This window comes from Bemisia tabaci, chromosome 8 (assembly GCF_918797505.1).
Source record: "Bemisia tabaci chromosome 8, PGI_BMITA_v3".
Classification (NCBI taxonomy): Eukaryota; Metazoa; Arthropoda; class Insecta; order Hemiptera; family Aleyrodidae; genus Bemisia; species Bemisia tabaci.
In genome coordinates this window covers 15,445,515-15,467,418 of record NC_092800.1, presented here as the reverse complement: position 1 = coordinate 15,467,418, position 21,904 = coordinate 15,445,515, and the positions used below count along the sequence as shown (strand labels likewise).

General features: G+C 40.4%; 1 protein-coding gene across 1 annotated transcript in view; it reads left to right on the top strand.

Annotated features, from left to right (window-relative positions):
• The window catches only part of Wnt6 (Wnt oncogene analog 6), a 57,348-nt gene that overhangs the window by 25,542 nt on the left and 9,902 nt on the right, over positions 1-21,904 (top strand). The window contains exon 2 of the mRNA XM_019062466.2: positions 13,510-13,730. Within this exon, the coding sequence (XP_018918011.2) occupies positions 13,510-13,730 (221 nt within the window). The remainder of the gene's footprint in view (positions 1-13,509; positions 13,731-21,904) is intronic.

Genomic DNA, 21,904 nt, shown 5'->3' with positions numbered 1-21,904 from the left:
TTACTTTAAATTTTTCTTATTTCATATTTGATTTTTGGGACTCGTGCTGAGAGTTATATCGATTTAAAAGTATTTCATTAAATACTTGAATCAGAGTATTATGTACTAACAAATTTTAAATTTGAGGATTCTCCAAAAGAAGGCTCTAGTCATAAAATTCCCAACTTATTAAACGTATTAACAAAGTCTTTGGAGCTCTTTGAAAGATCTACAATAAGTTCGGCTCTGTACACGGGATTCTTGAATCACAGGTAGGATTTTAACGTTTAGTTCGCGTAGAGGATCCAATTCCCAAGTGGGCATCTTGACAACAGGGCGTGTTGAAGTGTTAGCTCAACATTATACGCAGCGAGCAAATCAAACATTTTTCAACCACTTAACTTTGAGTTAGCGCCTTGTTTGAGTATTGATCTGCACTTTGGCATGTTTATATAGAGCACTGAATATCGTCCTCTCTAGGCATGCTCCTTTTGATTTTCCCTACTTAGCTCTGTAATTCCAGAATCCTATTCTTTCCCACACGAGTTAGGGCCGGCCTGACGCGCCGTCTCGTCAAACACTAGGCTGACGGCAGGCAAGGATGCCAAACTGGACAGAAAAATAAAATATACCGAGAGTTTACTGGAGCACCCCAGAGTACCTATATGGAGAATGTACCGGAGAAAGGAGACCCTCCACTAGCCTCTTGGCGATCTTTTGCTTTCGGGGATTCAACACTTCCTCGTAGACAATTTTAAGGGGGCAACAGTCATTACATACCTGCTAGGTAGATGATGAGCTTCGGGTGGCATAATGAGCTAAACATTTGCCAAACTTCGGTGTGTTTTGGAAACGAAGTACCCAACACGTTTTCCAACATCCACCTAGTAGATCAGCAGTTGCATGTTGAGTCCAAAAGTATTAAATGCTTCCACCACCTATGGAGGTCAGCCAACCTATATGAATTTAAATTGTCCAAAATGATTTATTGTTACAAGTATCACGATCCTTGTTTTTACTTCACGCACTTAACTAAAGTTTGCGTATATTTACCCACTTTTGCGGAAAGACGCTCATTTATGAACATTATTGGCCATTTTTTCTTTGATATTGGAATCTGAAGACTGGCAGTGGCATTTACAGTGTTCTTCATGTTAGAGGATTGGCTGCCCTTTTGGACACTGAAGCTCCATTTTTTGACAAGTCCGAAATTTTGCCATACAGGTACTCTAGAACACATAGAGACAATATTGTATTGCTCAAAAACCTAGAATTCTCAATCTATATGATGATCTATATGATGTTTGATGAGCAACTGGTTTAGCATATAATTTGCCTAATGATGACTGATGAATGTCGGGGCAGGCTCCCTGGCTCCCGGTAGCCAAGATTCTGCTAATTAGGTGAGCTATGCTAAAAAAAGGGGGACTGAGAGGTGAGAGCTCTCCTCGAACAAATTTGAAAATTTAACCCCTCTTATCGCAATTTTGATGTTTTTACCAAAAATTGCGCGGGAGAAGAAAGGAAGAAGGCCTCTGAAGACCTTAGTCTTCAGAGGCGTAAGAGGTCTTAGAGAGCTGTAAGCCTATGAGAAACAAAGAAAAATAAGATTTTGGAAACAAAAATTAAAAGTTCATGTTAGAGGGGGGCGGGAAAAACTTTGTGTGCGGCCTAATGCGTATGAAACCACGCATCTCCGATTGTGACGTTGCAAGACTTCCTCTTATAATTTATTTTTTCTTCGGTAAACTAGTCAACTATCAACTAGTAAACTAGTCAAACTATCGTCTTCGACGTCATGACCAAACAGCTTGTCTTGTACGGTCATGTTTATAACAGAATGACGGAAGTAAGGCTTCCAAAGAAGATACTGGATTAGCTTCCTCCTAGGAGGAAACGAAAGGGACGCCAAATGAAAGGGTGGCGACAGGAGGTTTTAAATGAAATGATTCTAATTCAAATGCAGACACCTCGTCAAACATGTTTCGCAGATAAAACAGCAGATAACATCCTGAAACATCGCGATGGAGATACGAGGTTTTGCAATCTGCCATCGATACCGCGTCACCTTTCGGCCAAAGTATCACAATCGCCAAGCGATGTTTTCAAATTTTTGCCGCCACTTGATTTTTCTACAGAGAAATTGTTGGTTGAATCTGTTCGAAATTGTCGCTGAATTTTATCGGTAGCACAAAGTGAATTCAGTGTAATTTTCGGACAGCTTCGTTGAACAATTTCTCTGTAAAAAATAAAATTGCGTCGGAAATTTTAGAACGTCGCATGGCGCTTGTGATACTTTGGCCGGAAGGTGAGGATTCCCAGATAAGACAGGAATATTTAGCCAATATTTAGACAATATTTTTTGGATATATATGCAAACATTGGGCCAATATTGATTAAATATTGAGCCAATGTTAAAAAAGTACACCATATTTCCTTTTGGCATAAATACTGTGTCAATACTTTAAAATTCTGTGCGAATACTGTGAACATATTTTTATAATATTTTGGGTAAACATACCATTTTTAAAAATACTAGATAAAGATTCTTTAAATATTTTTTAAAAAAATAATTTTGATTAAAATTTTATCAAAATATTGTCAGTATTGTGTAAATATTGCGACAGTACTGACAATATTTGCCGAATATTGTAAAAATATTATGTCTTATCTGGGTGGCCATCGATATCGCGTCACCTTTCGGCCAAAGTACTACAAGCGCCAAGCGATGTTTTCAAATTTTTGCAGCCACTTGATTTTTCTACAGAGAAATTGTTGGTTAAATCTGTTCGAAATTGTCGCTGAATTTTATCGGTAGCAGAAGGTGAATTCAGTGTAATTTTCGGGCAGCTTCGTCGAACAATTTCTCTGTAAAAAATAAAATTGCGTCGGAAATTTTCGAATTGAAATATTGTTACTTTCTGGTCAAAGTCGTATCACAAGCGCAATGCGACGTTTAAAAATTTCCGCCGCCATTTTATTTTATTACAGAAAAATTTTTCAACAAAGCGGTCCGAAAATTTCACTAAATTTTCTTTGTGCTGCCGATAAAATTCGGTGAAATTTTCAATCAGATTCAACCAACAATTTTTCTGTAAAAAATAAAATTGAGTCAGAAATTTTAAAACGTCGCGTGGCGCTTGTGATACTTCGGCCGGGTGGTGAGGATTGTCTCTGGATATCACGGCAGGACAGCGGAGCTTGTAATAAATGTCGCGATAGCGGCAACGTCCTCCGGTGCGAGCGTGTACTGTCTACTGCCCTCTACTTTGACACATGTCCACTTGCGCGGGATCCGAGATGCTGCGATACTGTCGATTTGATACTCCTCGTTTCATTTGCAAATTCCTCGCCGGGAAAAAACCTCCGTAATGATGAGTATCGCCGCAGCTCGGATGCGTTTTGCGTTACGCTCCCACCGAACGACATTGCGTCGCTCATCCGACGTAACCGCGTATCTCAATGCCCACATGAGCCCCGGAAAGTATAGGGATATACGGAGGACAGGGCTCACGTGGAAGTGGAGATACGTCTTTTAGTCAGAGGAGCGACAATAGTTCAACGAACGGTGCGACGCAACGTGAAGCATAGTTTATGATCTCCAGGATCTGGTATTGTCCGCGGACCCCATAATCGACTATCGCGAGGATCGACCCAGGACTCAGGGAGCCGCCTAACACGCTATAGCGAATTGATTATTGATATTAATAGACATAGCGATATAGCGATAGACATAGAAGAAAAACAGAAAATGGAGCAATCCTATTGGTTGACACGGGTGATTGTTATGAACTGGAAATGAAGGATAAACTAAAGGGTCTCTTGATGTGGTGCCCTGCCGTGCTAAGGAAGAACGCCGTATGAACATTCGAGAGTTGCCAAATTTCCCTAAATATGACATGCATTTTTTAGGAAATTTATACACATTATCCCTTGAAATTCTCAATAACTTCAGGTCAAGTTACGAACGAAATTCTCCGAAAAATCTGTAGAGAAATATTCATAAATATTCCTAAAAGTTCGTTATTTCTCGGGAAAGTTGGCAAAGCCTGGTGGCTCATATGGTGTTCCTCCTTATTACAGCAGTATGGTCTGTCGTTACTTATAGCCTATCACTTTTGTCTGTTGCAGCCACCCACTTTCAACAATAAGATCGCTCCATTTTCGGTTTTTGTCCTTTATTTATAGCTTTGTCTATCGACTTTAATAATCAGCCCGCAAATCTTTTGTCGTGTCGTCTCAGTTTCCGTGGGCTATGATTAGAGTAATGACATCGGAGGAGTGCGGACGCTATTAAAGTAACGATACCGAAAAGCTATATTTATTAAATTTATTTATCGATATATTTTAATTGACAGATGTAATGTTACTGTTACTATTGGCATGCAATGGGTCCTTAAATCAGAAACGAATTTGACTTGAAAATACATTTTCCCGAATTAAATAATGCGTTATACACGATGCGCACATCGAGAACGCGAAATTTTGACTCATAATCCGAGGAATACGCAATTCAGAAAGCGCAACTTTTCCACAAATAAAACGACCCGGTTTCGCGCCAAACCGAATGATGTCATCCGGCATCAATCAGAGGCGAGCACTGGCTTCTATGACTGCCGTCAAAATGTCTTCCTACTCCTCTTAAAGGAAAATAATAGGAAAGTCGAAACTATATCTTTAGAATCAAAGAATTGAATCCCGTTCATGTCATCAGTAGCAAACAAGTAACAATTTTACATTGTAAATAAAAATGTTTGACTTTGCACGTTTGATTTATGCAAGAATATATGACAAATTATTGTTACTGAGACCTTTCGACCGCCAAGTGTTGTTTCGCTGACATGACTGACAGGTCATTTTTTCCGTCGTCGGTTGCGCGTAACGTCATGAAAATTTATGATCTGATCGTCTCAGCGCTGATCGTTTTCCGTACTTTTTCATTTTTTAAAATTTTTTTTCTGCATGAATTTATGCCGGCTTACACATGTAGATTTCCATCAGTACCTATTGCGTTATTTATAATTGAACGCATCTTGCATATTTTGAAACACTTAAACCCATACTGTGTTCTTATTCTGATCAATTTGTCCCTTTTATTTAAAAACGCTAAAACGCAAACAGACAACACTATTATTACGGTAATCATGCGATCACTCCTGGGCACATAGTTGCAGTCAGTTGCAGTTACCTCCATGAAGCCACAGTAAGTGGATTCCGACTGTTCCTAGGCACTAAATCCTAATGAAACAGGCTGATATTGTTTACAGACGAAGTAATAGACAAAAAAACCAATTCAGAAATGGAACCCCTGGTAAAAATTGGCGATAGGAGCTGCGTTTCAAAATACTATAGGAGTTCCTATGGCCGACTAAAGAAGGCTATAGAAAATCACATAGCTGGTTGTAGAAAGCGGAGCAAATCATATAGCCGGGCTATACGAAGCTATAAAAAAGTATATACAGTCGGGCTATAGTTTCTATCGCCGGGCTATAGTTTCTATCGCCGGGCTTTACACTTTATCGCCATTGGCTATAAAAGGCTGTAAGAAATTGTGTAAAAATTCGTGTGCTTTGGAAATCATTAAGTTTTTAACGAAACTACCTTAATGCTTACAAAACACACATTATATTTTCCTTTGAAACACATTTTTTTCATCAATTAAAATGAGAATAATCCATACAGAGTGTGCAAACATTTCAAAATCATGAGTTGAAAAACGCTGACTCCGCGAGATTAAATATTAGAGCCTAACACAAAGCGGAGCGGCGACGCACTGGCGCCTACAAACCTAACAGGAATACTTCACGCGTTGCGCAATGCGTGAAGTATCACTGTTAGGTTTGTAGGCGCCAATGCGAGTTTCGCGCTCTCTGCCCGCCCGCCGCAGCGTGCCACGGCGTATGAAGCAAGTGTTTCACACCAGAGGTATTGCATAGTATCATAAGAAATTGAAGGCGCTCCAACATATTAAGAATGAAAGGCATCTCTCTAAAGTACGGAGCTTTCCTCGCAAAATATATCAAGATACTACTGCACAAAAAGAGAGCGGTACTAGTCCAAAAATTCATTAAGTCCTAGTATCCGTATTTAGTAACGTTTAGCGTAAACTTTATCGTCTGGCTAATGCTTAATCGCCATCGGCTATTAAAAGTTATAAGAAATTGTACAGCCGGCTACAGAAGCTATTGGAAATCTTACAGCCGGCTTTAAGTTCTACTACCAATTTTTATCAGGGACTATCCTATACCGGTTGAAACGGGTGGTTGTTGAAGCTTTAGGGGGAACACGATGGACTTACTGCGGACTCTCGTGGTTTGCCGTCAGTCACTCTATCACTAACCTCCTTTGTCCATTGCAAACGTCCGCTTCCACCTCTCGGCTCGCACCGTCTCCCTTGTCTCCTTTGTCTATCAAGTTCAATGATCAGTCCGCCGAAGTTGGTTTGGTGACCGAATAAAGGGCAAGTTTCAGTATAGTGCCAGTATGTGCCAGTGAGTGGTGCAAATGGAGATGTTCCATCAAGACAAACTCTCCATGCAAAGATAGGGAGCAAATACATTGACAGGGTTGCCACTTTATTTGGGGACTCAAAAACTGAAATCACGGCAACCCTGCTAATGTATTTGCTCCCCATCTTTGCATGGAGAGTTTGTCTTGAAGTAGAGGTGGACTCTTAGGATAGCGTGGGATATCCCCTCCATTTTGGCCTCAACTTGAGAGCTTTTTTTGAGCTTGGAAGTTGATTTCGGAGAAAACCAGTGGCACCCTCGTGTTTTTCGCAAACTTTTACACAAGTAGCAATGGTCAAATCGCAATTTCCTCACACATGCAACATCTCAAAGCCTGGTTGCGCGATTTGAATGAGAGAAAAGTGCTGGTTTGTCAGCAGTACCTGGCAACGATGCTGCTATGCAGTTCATGTCGACGGCTATTTGCGCCTGCAACTCTGTAGCTTCCTCGCGACCGGCTCATTAACATGATGAACACGCTTTAATGACGAATAAAACACGTCATATGATGAATTTCAACGACTGATTACGCATTCGGATGAGTCTCAAATAGTGCCTTGCTTGCTAATGCGCCCTGGAATCGTCTTGAAGCATCCGCCACAGTGAAAATCGGGCGGAAAGAACGATTATTATTTTTAATATCCGAATTCCTTAGTTTAATTTCTCGAAATTAAGGTGATGTTACCCTTTCCGTTATGCTATCATTCGATGTATATCGATCTGTAAATGCTTGGGTTCGGCGTGAATCGGGCGTTTATAACCGTAATGGAGAAGTTGCAAGTGAGAGGGATTTGCGATTTGCGACCATTGATTCTTACGTAAAAGTTCGCGAGAAACACAACTTCGCGAGGTGCCACTGGTTTTCTCTGAAATCATCACCCAAGCTCATAAAAAGCTCTCAAAGTGAGGCCAAAATGGAGGGGATATCCCACCCTACCCTGAGAGTCCACCTCTACATCAAGACAAACTCTCCATGCAAAGATAGGGAGCAAATACATTAACAGGGCTGCCGTGTTTTCAGTTTTGGAGTCCCCAAATAAAGTGGCAACCCTGCTAATTATGTATTTGCTCCCTATCTTTGCATGGAGAGTTTGTTTTAATGTAGAGGTGGACTCTCAGGGTAGGGTGGGACATCCCCTCCATTTTGGCCTCACTTTGAGAGCTTTTTATGAGCTTGGGAGATGATTTCAGAGATAATCAGTGGCACCATCGTGTTTCTCGCGAACTTTTAAAGAAGAATCAATGGTCAAATCGCAACCTGTGACAATATCTTTAGGTTATAATCGCTAATGTGAAGCATCGATAGGATAATGAGAGCGTTGACTCCCAAAATTAACTTTTACACTATGAGGAAGATAGCAGTGCAGGGTCTTTAAAACATTTGTCTCGCCTGATTCGTGAATTAGCGTATAAAGTGTAGTGCAAATGCATTGTAATGCATTGGAAATGTGAGTTATTACCGCGAGGGTGAACCGATGTGCGCTGTAATTGGATTTTCGGGCTATGACGGGCGGACTCATTCGCGCGTGGGTCGCGGAAATATTTCCGCGTGGGTGGAAGGAGGTGTGACTCCAACTATAAATATGGACGTTCAGAGACTCATGCCACTGCCCACCACCCACCTCTCAGCTCCAATTAATCTATTTTCCTTCTTCCACTCATTCTCCTATTTTGCAGAGAAATGGGCAATGGGCATATCGCGCCGCCCACACTGTCGTGATAGCGAGAAGAGCATGCACTGCCGTGCTAAGGAAAAACGCCGTAAGAGCTTTCAGGCGTTGCCAAATTTCCTTCGAGAAATCACTTGTTTTCAGGAAAATTTGTGAATATTTTTTCTCCGATTTTTCAGAGGATTTTGTTCGTAATTTCATCTATAAAGTCCGAAAATTTCAACGAGAAAGATGCATGACTTTCTGCAAAAATACATGTTTAATTCGGGGAAATTTGGCAACTCTCGAATGTTCATACAGCGTTCTCCCTTAGCACGGCAAAGTAAGTGCATGCAGGGATGAACCTCGAGACACATAAAAGCATGTGCCAATTATGGCTCATACAGAAATGGACTTACTGCTGTCTTCGCTATCACGGCAGCACGCGTGATACAGCCAACGAGGCAGCGGGCTGATTATTGGAATTGATAGGAAAAGTTATAGACATAGGAGACGGAGGGAAGATGGAGCAATCCTATTGGTTGAAACGGGTGGTTCTTATAGTTTTTATGAGGAAACATGTGTCAAAATGCTTAAATTCAAATCTTGTCTGCGGTGGTCTTTTTCATAAAGTGATGAATAATCCGCCAGGTGTCTCATTGTTGGAAGGTGTCTGTAGGGGGGGGGGGGGGGGTTGGTCCTCGCAGCAGCCAGAGGAGCACCCTCTTTTCATATACCTTCGATTTTTGAGTTAATGCGTTACCTCACTCTCAGCAAAAAACAACCATACATTGCAATCTCAAGTGCGTTTGTAAAGATATTGATCTGCTGTCGGTTCAGATGCGGATCCAGCAATTTGGCAACACCGGATTTCCGCCATTTAAACCTACGCCAAATAATCGATTCTTGTCGGAACACCTGGCCCCTCCGAGAATCGATACAAATCCATGGATTTAAATTGAGAAAAACAATGTTGCCAATTTGCTGAATTCGCCAATGCGTTGGTTTCGATGACCAACCTCGGAGACTTAAACGCAGCTACAGAAAAGTAAACTATTTTTCTCATGGTGTGCAAACGCATAAGAAAGCTAGCGTTAGAGTTGTATTGATTTACTTCTGAATCCAATTTTTGAATTGGTTTTCATTGATTTGTTTGTGACCTATTCTGCCGTGCTAAGAAAAAACGCCGCATGAACCTTCAGGCGTTGCAAAATTTCCTTCTACAAACCACGAATTTTCAGGAAAACGTCAATATTTCTATTACGATTTTTCAGAGGATTTTGTTCGTGCTTTGATCTGAGAAATCTGAAATTTTCAAGGAAAAATATTCATAACTTTTCTCAAAAATTGACATTTTATTTGAAGAAATTCGGCAACTCTCGGCCTCCAAGATGACTTTGTGGATGAGTTATAAATTGTAAATCCCCATTGAAAAATGTGCATGGTCCATTTAGTGTATTTCCTCCGGGATTTCTACACTTAAGCATGAGCGCACTGCCGTGTTAAGGAAGAACGCCGTATGAACATTCGAGAGTTGCCAAATTTCCTCGAATAAAATGTCTATTTTTGAGAAAAGCTATGAATATTTTTTCCTTGAAATTTTCAGCCTCATAGATCAAATCACGAACAAAACCATCTGAAAAATCGTAATAGAAATATGTACAAGTTCTCCGAAAATTCGTGGTTTGCCGAGGGAAATTTGGCAACTCCCGAAGGGTCATACGGCGTTTTTCCTTAGTACGGCAGTGCAGGATTCTGGAGTCGGAGATCCATCCCGCCCGCAAGATAGCCTCCCCTTCCTGAAACGGGAGGCTGGGACACAGCCGGTGAGTGGAGTTTTCCACCCGAAGGCTGGACCAGGAGACGGGGCAGGCTTCTCATTGGTTCCCAGCTCCCGGTTCCTACAAATAGAATTCCCTCACTGCCTCCCAGAGGAGTTATCTCCTTCTCCTCTCCCTCCTCCTTCTGCTTCCCCTCCTCTCCCTCTTCCGTTCTTTCGCGCTCCTTTACGGGCTGGACTTTCTCATGCACTGCTCAACGTCATAAAACGTCTCCGACTCGTTTTCATGACCAATATGGCCTGGTTACACGATCAAATTCCCGTCAAATTCCGATGAAAATGATGACCAAGATGGCGGTCGAGAGTTATCTAGATTGATGAGTAAAATTAATTAATACAGCGTGTTGATTGAAATAAGCATGAAATAAGCACGGTTGTGTGGAAATCAGAGGAAGGATGAGCCCCACAGCTCCATCATCTACAATCAAATTTTTGCAGGTCGCAGAAATTTGATGATAGATGGTGCGCACCAGTCACCATTTGATCGGAATTTGACGGGAATTTGATCGTGTAACCAGGCCAATAAAGTGCCTCAAAGTCGTATTCTGACGTGCTGCGGAAAACGGCGTATAAGCCTCCAGACGTTGCCATATTTTCTTCAATGAAAAACGAGTTCACTGGGAAAATTGTGAATATTTTTCTTCCAAGTTTTCGGACAATTTTGTTTAGTATTTAATCTAAAATATTTAAAAATTTCAAGGAAAAATATACAAAAATTTCCTCAATAGACAAGTTTTATCCGGCGAAATTTGGCAACTCTCGAATGTCCATACGGCGTTGTTCCTTAACACGGCAGTATTTTGATGTGAATCCAGGTAGTATTTCGGTGTCTATCTTACTCGTTCGACCTAAGATTAGATTTCTGTTTTCCGCGAGTTGTTTTCATGGGTGGGTGCAGGGGCGGGTGCAGACTTATTGTTTTTGGCTTCAAGGCAAAACTAGAGTACTATTCATCATACATATTTCCAAATTAACATATCTCACAAAAGTCACAAAACATGTAAAAAATGTTGAATTGCCTAAAATCTGCGCTTCAAAGAGAAATTAGAGTGTAAAGTTTACATAAAAGTCGGTTCACAGAATTTTCATTCTGTGATTTGGAAAATGCTTGTCTAATCGGCAATATCAAAATTGCAATGATCGAACGGTCCTCAGAGAATCAATTTTTTTAGGCGACGGTTTATATCGGCTTTCATCGAATTACTGAACTATGAGGAATGCGGCCGCAAGATTCGATTGATTTTGGGCGCGGGCTGTGCTGCCGTGCTGAGGAAGAACACCGTATGAACATTCGGTGGTTGCCAAATTTCCCAGGATAGAACGTGAGCTTTTGAGGAAAGTCATGCATATTTTTCTTTGAAATTTAAAGATATTTTAGATTAAATAACGAAAAAAATTATCTGAGAATTCGGAAGAAAAATACTCACAAATTTTCCTGAAAATTAGCGATTTGGGAAAGGAAATTTAGCAACGCTTGGAGGCTCATACGATGTTTTTTCTCAGCACTGCCGGGTCGGAAGTGATGCATCCTGCGCCGCGCGGGCCATTCAGAAACAAACAACTCGTGGGTGTTAATCCTGTTAACACGCAATTCAATTAACACGTAGACCGTTTTCACCTGCACGTGTGCCGGACACGTGGTCGTCACACCTCAAATTCTTCACCCTCCCGCGATTGAGCACGGGGCAGAGCAGAACAGATTCCAAGGTGGTTTTAAGCCGAGGAATTTTTAAAGATTTTAAAATCACGACTTCAGAGTTTTATCAAATTTTATTAAAGTGATTTCATGGCAGAATCTCACAATCCTCAAACATAAGAATAATGCTCATATTTTTGAAACCAAATGGAAGATTCTGTTTCGAATTGCTAACGTAAACATTTTAAACAGAATCATTCTAAGATGAATTCCTTCTAACGGACGGTTTAGAGCAGTTATAAGAAGTCCCAATGTCATTATAATCCTTACGATGTAAAATTTTCCAAGCCATTCATCAATATTACCGTCGATTCACGCCAAAAAGTCTGACTTTTATTCTGCGTGCTAAAGAAAAACGCCGTATGAACATTCGAGATTTGCCAAATTCCCTCGAATAAAACATGTATTTTTGACGAAATTTATACATGTATCTCCTCGAAACTTCCAGGTATTTTAGATAAAATTGTGAACAAAATAGTCTGAAAATTTTGGGAAAAAATATTCACAATTTTCTCTGTAAATTCTGTTTATATCGAAGGAAATTTTGCAACGTCTGAAGGTTCACGCGGCGTTTTTTTTTAGCACGGCAGTATTTATCATCGGACCGGTGGACAACATTTCTGTTCACAAAATTTTTCCCCTCCCCGATTCAGTGAGCGAAAGACTTAATTAAGGAAGATTTATTGGAATATTATGCGATGAGAGGAATGGGTATTTTATTTGACTCTGTTGATAGGGGACCACTGCGCTGGAGATAAATACATTATAGTGCCTTACTAAATATTACGGGAACTTGAAATCGAAATAACTGTGAATGAACCTGTTATGTCATTAACAGTCACTTTCCTTCCGATATGGAGGCTTTCGTTGTTTAGCGATTTCAAATTTTAGATTGAATTTTTTAGTTGAAACACAGTAAAATAATGATCGATGAAAAAAAGTTATTGGCTTTACAGGCATATTGTCCGTTCTGGGTTTATTGGCCGAAAGTTCCAGGTGCTGGAGCTGTATAGTTTCGATTATTCCGAGTGCTATACGCCCGAAACGCGGACGGTATGTCCATACAGCCCGTAAGCACGGCTCCTATGGCCGGAGGTTTTTTCAGTGAAGTTATTACAATTTATTCACAAGGAAAAAACTAAAAAATTTTGCCCGAGCTGTATCTTTAATCCTAATTTATTTTAACTTTTTTGCCTTACTTTCCCAAAAGTGTGGACCCGGCACTTTTTGACCATATTGAAAAATTTATTTACATATAGTCATATTGCTGACGATTTTCACGTTATCTCCGATCATCAGATCGCATACTTTATAATTACACAGACTGAAATATACTTAAATTACTGTATGAATACTATATAAAATGGTGCTGTTAAACGCAAATTCCTTTTCTTCCTTTTCTTTCCTTTTCATTCTTTTGATAATTGCATATTTTTCACCTGAAAAATATGTTTCAGTTGCAGCAGTTCTTTGAGAAAATTAGTTGCAATAGGTATCTTAGCGGAACCTGATGGTGGTTACCACACTGAAGAAAAAACTTCGGTCGTGGAAGCCATACTTACGGGCTGTATAGACATATCGTCCAGGTTCCGGGCTCAGAGGCCGGAAGTCTCAGGTGTAACATCAGAAGTAGTCGAAGCTTCGACTCCAGCACCCGGAGCTTTCAGCCTCTGAGCCCGGAACGAACGGTATGTATATGTAGACTGTAACTTTCTTATTAGGGAGTTTCCATTCTTTCCTTCACCCTGCGAAATGATCAAAATTAATTACATATGACTAACTCTTTACTCCTGAGAATGAATAACATTTGGGTTTAATGTTTTGATTTCATTGCAGGGTATCTGGGAGCGAAGTTGTTCTGGAACCAATGCAGCTGTGTAGAAAAACTAGACGGCTGAAAGGGCGGATGGGCGAAATTTGCAAAAAGGAACCAGCACTCCTGAAAGAAATCAGCCGTGGGTATCAGCTCGGCACTCGAGAGTGTCAGTTCCAGTTCCGTAACAGGAGGTGGAACTGCACTACCGCCAAAAAAAGCTTGAAAAAAGTCTTATCAAGAGGTACGTATCCAGTGTGTTTTTTCATAGACGTAAGTGCACTAATTGGACTGCATTTTGCAATTAGAAGCTGTAATTTCTGACTCAGTTTAGGAACAACGTATGTACCATTCGTTTCCCTATGGACAGAGGTGTTTTTACAGCAGAGCCAGAGATTGTAGTTCCCAATGGCAAAATATAGTCCATTTAGTTTTTTGAATTCTAAACGTTGAACTGGTGTATTTTCAATTTTCTCTTAAAATGAAAAGTGAGAAAAACAGCCCGCAAGGGGAAGCAGTGGGTTTTTACAGCAGAGCCAGAAATTGTAGTTCCCAATGGCAAAATATAGTCCATTTAGTTTTTTGAATTCTAAACGTTGAACTGTTGTATTTTCAATTTTCTCTAAAAATGAAAAGTGAGGAAAACGCCCCCTTTGTCTGAAAATTTGTGAAGCCCGTTTAAACTAGAAACACACGCCTTTTAAAACACCGTGGTTCATTTTCTTACGGAAATGTAACATTTGAAATCGGAGGTCCACAGACTTTAATCTCCGTTATTGCCAACTCTCGAGACAATGATCCGAGATTTTTACTTTACTAACTCTCATTTCTGTTCATTTCAGCATGAAAGGATTTTTGGTAGTCTACCAGTTTTAAAAACATATGACACTATGGCGGGACGCCACACCACGTTGTAATATGAAAGTTGTAACTTCGGGCCATTTTTCAGGAATTTTTCCGATTATTCTGAGGAGTGAAGGGAAGGAAAAGATGAAATTGAGAGTGGAGAGTCAAAAAAATTTAGACACCAGCAGACGCTGCTATGATTATGTAACCTTTTCATTCATCTAACTAGAGTCTACTGATCTGAAAATGAAAACTCCGCGTAGAATCAGAACTAAAATTTGGAGAAATTTTAGGATTTTTTCAATCTTTTTAGAAAGGCATCTGGTCCATTTATAGCGAGGAACACCATTCAAAATCTCAGGAAACCCCTGATGTCGCTTATTTTTTTTTAGTTCACTCTGCGATTATCAAATATCCGTTTCAGCGAGAGTGTGATAAAATCTGTAAGTGGAACTGTCACGTTTGTTGCATCATCGATGCAATGAAGGCGTTTACATAAAGCACAGAAACATACAAATACGACCGGTCTCACTGTCCGCAATTTATCGTGATGGATTCGACTTACTCGGAGCGTCCGACCAAAGTTGCCAGATTACGTGACAAAATGTGGATATTTATGGGTTTAAATGATGGTAAGTGCTTATGTTAGCACTATTTGGCAACAATGTTTCCAATTAAGCTTTTTTCCATCGGGTAGTATTTTTTTTCTTTTTCTTTACACTCCTTAATGTTTTATTTTCCATATTATTGCACAAATGTCCGATCAAGGAAATAAGCAGGGTTCGTGTTTAGCATGACAGACTTTTTTGTTAAAAGTTTAGAAACCCGTCATTCTACAACATTATTTGGACCGAGTTTAACAGAAAGGAACCAAGCCACATCAGCTATTGCCAAATTTAACTGGGCAATTAAATTTTTCACGAGAGATCGTTTGTGCGGATTCTTTTGAAATTTTTAGGGAATTCACTTCAAACTATGGAGAATTTTCACTGAAATTTGCACGAGAATCCGCTCAACCGTTTTCATGAAAAAAATTAACTTGCCCGATTAAATTTGGCAATAGCTGATGTGGCTTGGTTCCTTTCTGTTTAACGCGGTCCATTTTATATTCTCCTCACTTAGGTAAAAAAAGAAGGCAAAAGTATGTGTTCATAAGTAATAACTGAAATCAAACGTGTGAAAGAACGGAAATAGTTTGCGAGATGTTTGTATGTTTAGATAAGGTATTCTTACACCTCTCTTCAGGAGAATTTGATAGTCAACGACGAAAAAACACATCGTAAAAAATCGTAAGATCACTGCAAACACAACATGTTGGATTGTGCCATGGTGTGTCAATTGAAGAATGCATGTTAAGGTGAACTGATAAAACAATTTTTGGAGAGTACTTTTGTATTGGAAGTACACAATTGTAATAATTCAAGAAAACTTGAATTAACTTGCATGAAAGGTACTTTCAGTGCTGAGCCGATGAAATTGGTCTGTCACATTGGTCACACACGAAAAAAAACCGCTGGGAAATTTTTTTTTTTTTTTTTTTTTTGGACTATTTATTGAGCACATCTTTGTACATACAAATTTAGCACTGTTACTTTACGATTAAATATAGATATCTTAGAATTAGTCAACTAATGAAATGAGGTGGTGGTGAAGGAATATGAATAAGTGAGTACAAGTTAAACTTAAGGATAAAGTCAACTAACTGCTAAGACAATTACCTAATTACTTAAAACTAGGTAAATTTTTACTTAGACATAAGAAGAACTGTACATACAAAAGATAAGTTAACAATAAACCATGTATATACAGAGAGTGTCTTTCAATTCACTCTTGCGAGTTACTAACCCTTATGATGGAAGATAAACAGAATTAACAATCAATATAATCGGAAATGAGATCAAAAGGCTTACGTCTTTTGAGTCTACGGAGTATGTTGGAGTTATCGAGGAGGGAAATTGCCTCGACATTAGGGTGGAAACCTAAGCGGCGTTCATAATTTTCCGTCAGTTCCCGAATGTAACTCTTCACTGACACAATGCCTAAGTCCTTGTGGATATCAGAATTTCTGATGTACCATTCGGCATTAACCATTTGTCTCAGAGTTACATTTTGGAACGTCTGGATCCGTTTGATGTTAGTATCTGCGGCGCATCCCCAGAACATGCAAGCATAACTCCAAACGGGCCTTAAAATACACTTGTACAGGAGAATTTTGTTATCTAGGTATAGCTTAGAGCCACGCCCTAGTAACCAGTACATCCTCTTGCGTTTAGCCTTAAGTTGTTTAAGCTTGGACTTTATATGTTCTCCCCACCTGAGCTTTCTATCCAGGATTGCTCCGAGATATCTAGCCCAGTCGCAGGGAGGGATTGGCTTCAAATCTAGAAAGACAGGCCTCCGACCGACCCTTCTGTTTGAAATGATCAGATGTTGCGATTTCAGGTTGTTTAGCGCTACTCTCCAAATTTTCGTCCACCTGAAAACGCTATCCAGGGACCCTTGCACTAGAGCGTTAGCGCGCTGGGAAATATGAATGATATAAAGTACACAATTTGCCTTGAGTAAAAGATTCAAGACTTTGTTGACATTCTCGTTGTGATTTTTAAGCGAGTGACCCTCAAGAAGCCTAATCATATGTTTGTATCTCTGGAATTCAGAGGATCCACTCTATTCAATTTTCATTGTCAGGTCACTAGGTTTCTGTTGAATAATAGAGATACGTTCCCAGTCCTGGTGAGATATGATGGTGCTTACGATGTACTCAACCTTTATACTTTACCAACTTCCGCAGGCTTATTATTCAAACTCATAGGCAAAACGATATGCATCTAAGTTCGTACACTAAGTCCGCCTATGTGTGTTTATCACATCAATGTTATTATGCAAATCTCTGGAGACTTAAACGCAGGCGTATGGAAATAAGCGACAATTGCTAAATAGAGGTTTTCTAAAGTTTTCTAAAGTTTTCTAAGATTTCTGATGAGAAATTTCGCTGGAGACAGCTATACCCGTGAAACACAAAAAGGGGAGGATATTAAGGGTTAACCTGCAGGCTGAGTATTGAAGACAAAGCTATAGACAAAGAAAACGAAGAGAAAAAAGAGCAATTCATTTGACGGTTGCAATGCACAAAGGAGGTAAGAAATAGACTAACTAAAAAAAACTCACAAGAGATCCTATGTACAGCTTGCCCATCACTTTCCTCCTTAGTCTATAAAATCTACTTTATCCAATGAGATCGCTCTATTTCATCTTTGTATTACATCTTTATCTATAGCTAACACTAAAAAAACTCACAAGAGATCCTACAGCTTGCCCATCACTTTCCTCCTTAGTCTATAAAATCTACTTTATCCAATGAGATCGCTCTATTTCATTTTTGTATTACATCTTTATCTATAGCTAACACCAAAAAAACTCACAAGAGATCCTACAGCTTGCCCATCACTTTCCTCCTTAGTCTATAAAATCTACTTTATCCAATGAGATCGCTCTATTTTATATTTGTATCACATATTTATCTATAGCTTTGTCTATCGATTTCAATACTCAGCTCACCGGCGCTTACGAACAAAAGGGCGTCATTGGCTGGAATTCGGCAACCTGGCAGGGCTCATATCCCAAGTCACGCACGCCGGCATCCCTCATTCGTCAAACCATACTCAAACGAAACCACCCAAGTGCAATGAAAAACCAGTGTAAATACGCGGTTTCTGCAAGTACAGCAGCTCGCATCGCAGGCGCAGGCGCACTCGCTCGCTCATAAGACAGACGTCAATAATCCACCGTCCTCAAACAATGAACTACTGCTACGAAGAAAAGGCAAAAAAATGTTGTTTAGGACATTGTTTCGCGACGACTCGCTCAACTTGAGAATGAAGCCGCCACCAGGTATAAATCAAGTTAATATCGTTGAAAACGGAATAATCCTGATAAAATTGTTCCGCAGGAATTCTCAGCTTTGACCATTGACGTGTTTTTCCGTCCCTCCACGCTCCCTCTCAGATGCCACCCTCCCCTCTCCCGCGCCCTCCCTTTCAGGGTCTGCAGCCCCCACCCTCCACGAGATCTCCACCGTTGCCAGAGTGTATTTTCGTAAAAAACAAACCGTTGTCCAGAGAGGATCAGAGAATGAGTGATAGATCGGGAAAATCCCTTAATTCTCATGCGAAAATCTACTCACTATTGAAAATCTCATTTGATTTGTGCCCTTTTTGCTGTATTATATTACATGTAAAACATTGGACACCTCTCGGGCATTAACTTCAGACAGGTGCTACGCAAATTGTGAAGTTAGGAGTGTATTTCCGACTTTCTTGATGCGTTCATGATTTTTAAGCCATTTTCTACAAGGAAGAACTCTTCTTCTTGCTTAACCGGAAGTTTGCAACAGGCCCATTCATTTATGTATGGACATATTCATGCTAAAAGGACTTAAGTTGCACGGAAACACTATGCATGTAGCTCCTTTCAGCATAAAGACGTCCATACGGATTACTCCAGCATAAAAATGACTTTCGGGGTTTTTCCACATGTGCGTATGACAACACAATTTTTGGAGAACACGGTTAACCTTGACGCAGGTTCAAATTGTCTATATGCACGATATGCATTTTGTGCACTGAAAAAAAACAAACTCCGGTCGTGGGAGCTATTTTTAATTAAGAGCTATTTAGAAATACCGTCCGTTCCGGCTGCTGGGGCCATAGTTCTGGCCTCTAAACCCGGAGCAATTGAAGTTACGGCTGCAGCAGCTGGAATTTTCGGCCTCTGGACCCGGAACGGACGGTATGCCTATTTAGCTCGCAATTACGGCTCCCACGGCTGTAGTTTTTTTTCAGTGTGTTGTAATAATTATTATTAATTTTCAGTCCATTTTTTGTTCAAAAAAAGTACGCATGGACTATAACTTGTCAAAGAGTCGATTAAAATTTACGAAATCCATGAAAATTGGCAACATTGGTATGGTCGTCGCATCGCTTCGGTCCATTTTGATGGGGCGATCGTGTTGTTACATCACTCATTATATCCCGAAGATGAGGAATGTCACATGAGTGGAGCGTCTCTTGCCATTATTACCGATAGCCTCATATTTTATTTCCCCGCAGACGTGCGGAGGGGAGGGGGGCGGTGGGGAAAATAAATAAGAATAAACAAAGGGGAGACCACGTTTGAAAGGGATTGCTCGGTTCGGTGAAGAATGAAGTTAATGATTATTTACGCACGCATAAATAGTCTCCACATCGCCGATCTCCACACATTCACTCACACGCATGTTCACATGTTCGTATGTTCGTATATGTTCCAGAATTCCTCCATGGACTTCAATGGGTTCTATTTGCTGTTGGACTCCATCGTTGGAGTTTTCCAATGTCCGCAAAACGCCAAGGAGCAATGCCAGCGGGCTGATTGTTGAAATTGATAGACACAGCTACAGACAAAGAGGGCGAAAGAAGGTATGGAGGGACTCCATTGGCGGGAGGAGGTGGTTGCAATGGACAAAGAGGGGGGTAATAGACTAACTAACGGCAACCTACGAAAGACGCTAAAGTTAGTCCATCATTTTATCCCTTAGTCTGTAGGAACCACCCATTTCAACCAATGGGATCGCTCCAGACTCCCTACGTCTTCTTTGTCTACCTCTCCGTCGCTATAAATTTCAACAACCAGCCCGCTGGTAGCGACTCTACTGTTCAAGCAACTGCTCTTATACTCGATTTAAAATTTTCAAATTTTTCCGGGAATAATTATTTTTACTTACAAAGTACGTGAGGCACCCACATTTAAGATAATCCGTGTTTATGGTTACATTGGGTTACTTCGAGTAACTTCCTTTTCGGTCGATCGATCAAATTTTCGGTTAAATCGATCGAAATCGTGAGGTATACTCTGAGACATTTGGGGAAGAGGAATGTGCCTTGCTAAACTTACGTACTCTTTTTTTCTCTAGGTGCTACGCAAAGTTTGCAACTTACGAGTGGCTTATTCCTGATTTTAAACAAAGTTCAGAATTTTCAATCCAAAGATTTGATTATGTAACTCAAAGAGAAACTAACATTACATATGAGCCGCTCGTTCAGGTTACTTTGTGTTCTACTTCCGATATTAACACAAAATGTACACTGGAAAAACATTTCACGCTGTGTGAAATACAGTGTGAGGGAATGGTAAATTTTCTACCAATCTTCAAGTCGATTCTGCAAGAGGAATGGTTACCTGTACCAGTATACAGTAACGTTTACCTTTCCTCTGGCAGAATTGACTCTAAATTGACGCTGTGTGAAATACAGCTAGAAGGAATGGTAAATTCTACCAATCTTTTTTTTCAGTGTAGGTTACATTTTTTTTTTTTTTTTGCGGCGCAGTTAGATTTTTCACGAACACCAATTGAAATTAGTAAAAAATTAAACTGTGTAACTGGCATTTCGACTCTGTACTGCTAATCATTTCAATCGTTTCCCGATCATTTATCAGAGAGTCCTACTTATCGAATCATATCCGTCCAGAACTTGCGTCACCAAAGCCGCTCGTTCTCTTCGCAGAATCGGCCAACACCAGTGGAGGCCTCTCGCCCTCATCCGCGCGTCGCGTCAGCGCGGCAAGAAAAAAACGACTCTAATTGTTTCTCAGCGCATGAACGGAAGAGGCATGAAAACTTCAATTAAAGGGCAAAACATTAGCGGCGCAAACCGTCGTTCTACGGACGTAAGCACCTAACTCACTTTTCACATGAGTCCGGGAGCGCATGTCATTATACGGACAATAGGGGGAGACCCAAAATGGGATTACGTCTTTACAACGCAGAGGCGGTGCAAATGAACGACTCGTCTCGCGAGAAGAGCATAAAAAAGTGAAAAATGTGTTAATGATGAAAACTCGGACGGGTTGGGCGGGGAGGGGATAAAAAATGAGGAGGAAATGTCTCCGATGTACTACCGTGGTGAGGAAAAACGCAATATGAACCACCAACCGTTGCCAAATTCCCATAAATAAAATACGCGTTCGCCTGGAGACTTGCAATTATTTCGCCTCCAATTTTTCAGAAAATTCTATTCGCAATTCAATCTAAAACGTCTGGAAATTTCAAGGAAAAATACTACTAAATTTCCAAAAAAAATAACCATTAAACCGAGGGGAAATTTGGCATCATTCGAATGTTCACATGACGTTCTATCTTAGTCCGGCAATGTAGAGGTCAGTTGGACAGCGTCGGGTAGGATGAGCCACGGTGATGGAATGCTTTCGCACGGGTCAGGGCTCATTTCGAGCCATAGATAGACTGCCGCACAGTGGTTCGAGTCCATTCGCGAGATCGGACATAAAATTTGTGACCGAAACTACAAATTTTGATGTTTATTTTGTCGCATTTTAAATTTTAAGGGGTGTTTTTAGCAGAGAATTTTACGAGGAAACCAATGAAACCACTTTTAGAACCGCAAAGTTTTGTAAGAACGGAGTGACAAGCGTTTAAAGTTTCCGAATTTTGTCCGACTACTCCTACAGACTCGACCCAGTGTGTGGCGATGTCCAGTTTTTATTCTTTCTGCGGATGCGGGACTGTCCACCGAGGCT